The sequence below is a fragment of the Euleptes europaea genome, chromosome 13 (assembly GCF_029931775.1).
Source record: "Euleptes europaea isolate rEulEur1 chromosome 13, rEulEur1.hap1, whole genome shotgun sequence".
NCBI lineage: Eukaryota > Metazoa > Chordata > Lepidosauria > Squamata > Sphaerodactylidae > Euleptes > Euleptes europaea.
The window spans coordinates 45367362-45373361 of record NC_079324.1 but is presented as its reverse complement, the minus strand read 5'-3'; the positions used below and the strand labels follow the sequence as shown (position 1 = coordinate 45373361).

General features: G+C 44.9%; 1 protein-coding gene across 1 annotated transcript in view; it reads right to left on the bottom strand.

The window, feature by feature from the left end:
• Positions 1-4622: 4622 nt before the first annotated feature.
• CABP7 (calcium binding protein 7) overlaps positions 4623-6000 on the bottom strand; it is an 88086-nt gene continuing 86708 nt past the window's right edge. Inside the window, exon 5 of the mRNA XM_056859616.1 lies at positions 4623-4792. Within this exon, the coding sequence (XP_056715594.1) occupies positions 4665-4792 (128 nt within the window). The 3' untranslated portion in view covers positions 4623-4664. The remainder of the gene's footprint in view (positions 4793-6000) is intronic.

Genomic DNA, 6000 nt, shown 5'->3' with positions numbered 1-6000 from the left:
GATTGACTTTACTATACACAATAATACAAAATGTAGATATATATCTATATAATCTCTGAAATTTCAAAGTGCTTCAAGTACATAATTTCACTAATCAGTTCTAAGTTTATTCACACACTCAGAATGATAGCCAAATGTGTGAACAGCCTCTGCTGAAAAGCTCTGGAGGTTCAGGTGACACTGAAGTTCTATCTGTGTTGTTAACATCTGGGACCAGCCATTCACATGTGCAAATCATTGCTGAATGTGACCAATTGCAGTGACCAATAGGGTTGCCAACTCTGGCTTGAGAAATACCTGGAGATTTGGGGGGTGGAGCCTGAGAAGAGTGGGATTTTGGGAGGGTCTTCAATGGGGTATAATGCCACAGAGTTCACCTTCCAAAGTGGCCATTTTCTTCAGGTGAACTGATCTCTGTCACCTGGAGATCCGTTGTAATAGCAGGAGATCTCCAGCCACCACCTGGAGGTTGGCAACCCTAGTGATCAAGTGATATCCATACATGTGTGAATCAACCTTTAGTGCCTGCAACATCATCTGATGGCTTGTTTGTATGAATGAGCTTTTGCAGATATAAATACCACAGACAGAAGTAGAACTTTCATAATACCTGGAGTGCAATGCTTTAAATGTGGCTAGTTCAGCTGTTGGTCATCAAGGGTGGATACACACATGCATCCCTTAATTCCTGCATGTTTTCTTATCGCATACCTGTTGACTAGCAGCTGAATGTGTGAACGGACTTAACTGAAAATCATTGCCTCTGGTACAATATGAGCGTAGTATATCAGCGGTAGCCCATCCACACATGCAAGTTGTTTTATACAGCAACCATCAGGGTATGGACAGGCATATACGAACCAGACTCAGGTAAATAAGTAATAAATTGCAAAGAAATCAGGCTGGTTCAGTCATCCGTGATTGAACCAGCCCTCTGTGTTTGCAACATCCTCACTGCAGAAGTATAGTTTGCCAGACAGAAGTGTCTTTCCTCTTTCTTTATCAGAGTTTTAGGGTTCTAATTTTTTTAATTGAACAATTTGCATCATTTACCTGGCCCATTTGTTAATTTCACCCAATCACTTCCTTTCATCAAAATCTAAACCGGGCTTCTTCAGGTCTCTCTTCTCAAGCCTCCTTCACTTTGAGAACCTGATTGTAAATTTCTCAGGTGTTGTATGGCTGTGTGTGTGCTACTGTGCAAATCTAGCACTTATTAGGGGGAAAAATCAGGAGAAAACAGGAATGGGGGAAAGGGAACATGAGGATTGGTCTGGGACTGTGAAGAACAGGACACAAAGCCCTAAGGGTTGCTGGTCTGGATATGCTTCCCAATTGTGTGGCCTCTGGTGAAGGCATCCATTCTGCAGTATGATCTTCCCCTACCCCCAAAAAGTAAAGGGCTTAGAAGAGTGAGAAGCAGTTTGCAAGGACAGAAACGTGGGCTTTATGCAGGTAGTTAATGTTATGATGAGAAGTTAGTGCTGGGTATTCATTCTCCAGCCCATAAAGCCACGCATAAACCACAAAGATCGATTTCCAGCGGTACCTGCAGTACACCCCAGGGATATCTGCTTAATCTGGTTTAATTGTCATTCCTTTTCCTTAGGGAATTGTAGTTTTTTCTGGGGTGGGGCTAGTGATTTCTACCAAAAGAAGTCTCATAACCCTCACCAAACAACAATTCCCAGGATACTTTTGGAGAAGCAGGCCATGACAGTTAAGTAGGTATAAAATAAATATAAATTAGCGGTCCAGATATGACCAAATGAGAAAGACCCAAACTGAATTTCCTTGCTGTTCAGGGGCTTGAAAAACACTTCAGCAATATATTGTCGAAGGCTTTCACGGTCAGAGTTCATTGGTTCTTGTAGGTTATCCGGGCTGTGTAACCGTGGTCTTGGAAGACCACGGTTACACAGCCCGGATAACCTACAAGAACCAACTTCAGCAATAACTCAGTATAATGGGTTGGGTCCTATACACAGCCAGCAGAAATTGCCGATAGAGGCAGATCTTACCTGCTTTCCCCTTCCTTCAGCAGCCCTGCATGAGGGCCACAAAGGTGATGCCAGGAGTTAGGGGACCTATGTGGCCAAAAGCCCCCCATGCAACTCAGGTGGCTGCACTGAAGGGGGGGTATTACCCCATGAACAGGCTCTCAGATCAGCGCTTAAGTACATAGCTGGGATCCCTTCACCAATCCCCCAGAAGGGCTATGCATCCTTTGTATTTTATTTCTCAGTTTGGCTTGTACCAAAGTTTGGAAGATTTCTCTAATCTGGTGGCAGAAGGGAAATCTGGGGGGGGGAGGGCGGGGAAAAGAGAGGCATGGGTCGGGGAGCGGAGGGCGGGGGGAGAGGGGGAGACAGAGACGCAGGTTGGGGGGGGAAGGAGCCCCCACTGCTGCTGGGGCTAGGGCTGGGCGGTGGCTTTTCCCGGTGGGGAGTTTACCGTTGTTCGGAAACTCACCGGCAAACTCCCGCGCTCGCTTCGCTCCTTCCATTTATATCAGGACAATGCAGGATCAGGAAAACCTGCGGAAGTCTCGGAAATGGGAGGGGTGAACTAGGAGCCGGGCGACGGCCATGCGTGCTTACCCTTGGTACATTCCCGGGAGAAACAGGGGATAAAACGGGATAAAACGGCCATGCATTAATGGCCTATGTTTCCCCCTGGAATTTAATCCAAACAAATGGCGACCTTATAACCCAAGCTTGTTATTCCATTTGGGCAACAAACTGCATCAAAGAAGTGATTGATATCCCCAATTCCCCCCTCCTTGTTCTCTTACTGATCAGCCAATGAGGTTTGAAACTCTGGAATGAGTTGCATGGCTTTTCGACTGTGTGGGTCCTCCTCCCTGGCATCACCTTGTTTGGCTCTCATAGGGGCTGCCAGGGGAAGAGCAGTCTTTGCCAGCATCCTCTGATAGCAACCCAACGTCAGGTGGACATATGCACATTTAAATGAATATGCATACATCTGTGTAGCTTTGCACAGGAGAATGGCTTATGAGTACCTTTGGTCAGTTAACAGACTGACAGCCTAGTCTTCTGAATAGGCTGTGCTGGGGCAATGAATGTGAGGATGTTGATTCTGTCAAGCATTTGAAAAGTAACTACCAAAAAAGCTCCCAATGTGGTTCTAAAGCAGGTATTAAAAAAGCTCCTAATGTGGTTTTAATGCGGGTATTAACAGAGGAAGAATAAGCAGAGGTAGAGAAGAGATCATACCTCTCTGATGATGAGAACATGACTGGATCCCCCTCTAGTCCCCACGTTTTGAAAATGACTTGCAGGAAGTGAAGAAGGGCCACCAACATAAGCAGAACCTTTTAAAAATGTTTGAAATATACCCATGGAGTATAATGGAAAGAAAGATTGGGGATAGTAAAAGTTTCTTTGATCTAGCCATAGAATAACAAGTAGCAACAGCTTGCAAGTTAGAATTTGGGCAAATTCAAATTAGAAATAAGGCACAGTATTTTTTAAAACAGATTAGGGAAAACGGCTAACTGCTGGAACAGGCTACCCCAGAAAGGGACGAATTCTCCATCACTCAAAAATCCCCACCTCAAGACAAGGTTACGTTGCCCAAGAGACACTCTAGCCAGATACATGATACTGAGCTTGGTGGAAGGGAAATCTGCATTTTTAAAGATGGTGGGCCTGATGGTTTCAGTGGTGCCCTCTGACCTTTATATACAGTATGGTGACATTATGAGGAAGATGGTACATGGCACAAAGAAGATGGAGTCTCTTTCGTCTCCTGGAACATTCTGGCCCAGCGTCCCCTTGAGGAGGAGAGGAATACTCTGCGTCCGCAGTGGCCTGCCTTGGAATATTCACATGCAAGGTTTCCAACAGTGATGCGGACAGCCACTGAGAGCGTACCAAAGAAGTGCCTCCTCCAGGCAATCCACCCTTTCCCGGTGCCGTCAGTCCGAACAACCCCACATCCACACAAAGCAGGCTCTAATAAGCCCGTCCCTCCTGGACGGGGTGAGAAAAAGTGCATAGATGCCGGAGAGAGCCTGCAAGGAGGAGGGTTGGATGACGATACAAACAGCGAGTGATTTGTGTCCAGCCCTTGTTGTGTTGATGTCCATGCAACGCCCGAATCTTGGATAGAAAATCCCGACGCGTGTGTATTGCTTAACTGATTATTCGGTTTATCATAAATATATATATTATATATATATATAATATCTTTTTAAATATATTTCGTAGGATTCTAATATCCGATTATAAAAGCACACAGTATTGCATCACTCAGATTGAGAGGTGGGGTGGGGCTGGGGGGGGAACGGGGGGAGATCTCCATGCACTTTTACATGCTTTTAAAGTTTAGTTTAAAAATTCCACCATGCGGATCCCGGTGACTCCCCCAGCTGGGCTGAGTTGGACCCGCCCCGGGGAAGCCATGCTATCTGCTGAGAAGACAGCTGCACCTCCAGGAAGGGGGAGGACCCCCCCTCGAAGACAGGAGGGAAGGAAAGTAAATTTACGGGTGTGTGCAGGAGTTTTGCCATGGAGGAATTACAATTTCCCCCTCCCCCACCCCTGACCCTCGTGGCTATAGGTATTTATAGATATTTATAGTTTGTTTTCTCTGTTTGTTCTTCAAAGAAGTCCATCCATCCATCCATCCATCTGCCCAGGCTACTTCATCCCACTTCGCAGCACCTGGTTGGCGGCAATCAGCATCACGCTGATGATGAACGCAATGGCAAACGCACAAATGAGGCTTTTCCGGACACACGTCTGTCTTATCTGCTGGTTTGAACAAGCTGAGGAGGAAGGTAGGGGGGTATGTGTGTTAGGAGGAGATTTGGGGGGTTGCAGGTGAAATGAAGCGGAAAAACAAAGAGAAAGAGAAAGTAGAAGTTAGTGATATAACTTTGGGCTGAATGTCTGGGAAGATATGACAGATCTTCTTTCCAATCTGTAGAGTCAACAAGACCTAGGGTTGCCAATCTCCAGATTCTAGCACCTCTGTGTTAATAGCCAAAGTCTCAACAAAAATGCAGCACAGATAGGGAATACTACCTTAATCCTATATATTATACAAAACCAGTATCCAGCATAGCAATTCTTCATATAAGAGAATCTGGTCATAGGACCATACATGAGGGAAAACAGTTTTACACCAATATGAGTTTCAAAGCTCAGCATCTATTGTCCTAAACAGACAAGTTGCTTTAATGAACTGTTGGGACTGTAAACTCCAATAGATGCTGAGCTTTGAAACTCATATTGGTTTAAAACTGTTTTCCCTCATGTATGGTCCTATGACCAGATTCTCTTATATAAAGAACTGGATACTGGTTTTGTATAATATATAGGAATTAAGGTAGTATTGCCTATCTGTGCTGGATTTTTGTTGAATCTCCAGATTCTAGCTGGAGATCTCCTGCTATTACAATTGATCTCCAGCTGACAGAGATCAGTTCCCCTGGAGAAAATGGCTGCCTTGGTAATTGGACTCTATGGCATTGAAGTCCCTCACCTTCCCAAACCCCGCCCTCCTCAGGCTCCACCCCAAAAACCTCCCGGTATTTCCAAACCCAGAGCTGGAAACCCTATGAAGACCCCACCCTGAAGGTTGCACCTTCTGTTAGGAAGACATTTCGGCAGAGAACAGTCCCTTTCGTACACACTGGAGATATTTGAACAAGGCAATATATAACCAGCTAGAGATGGCTATTGTTTGATAAGCATGGATGTTTTTTTCTTAAACTAGCAGACAAAGGTAGTCCAGACACTGTCTTCAAACACTTATTTTGCATTCCTACCCATGATTAGAAAAAAACTAAAATAAGCTATGCAAAACTGTACAAAATGCACAATACCTTATGCAAAATAAGACCAGACAAATTTGCATAATAAATACTGGTTTGCAGAACGCAGCACTTCTTGGTGTGGAATTTGGGTTACCTTTGCACAGTGTTTAGTTTTTAGTGCACAGTGCCCTTGCCACACTGTTCCTGCTTTGAAA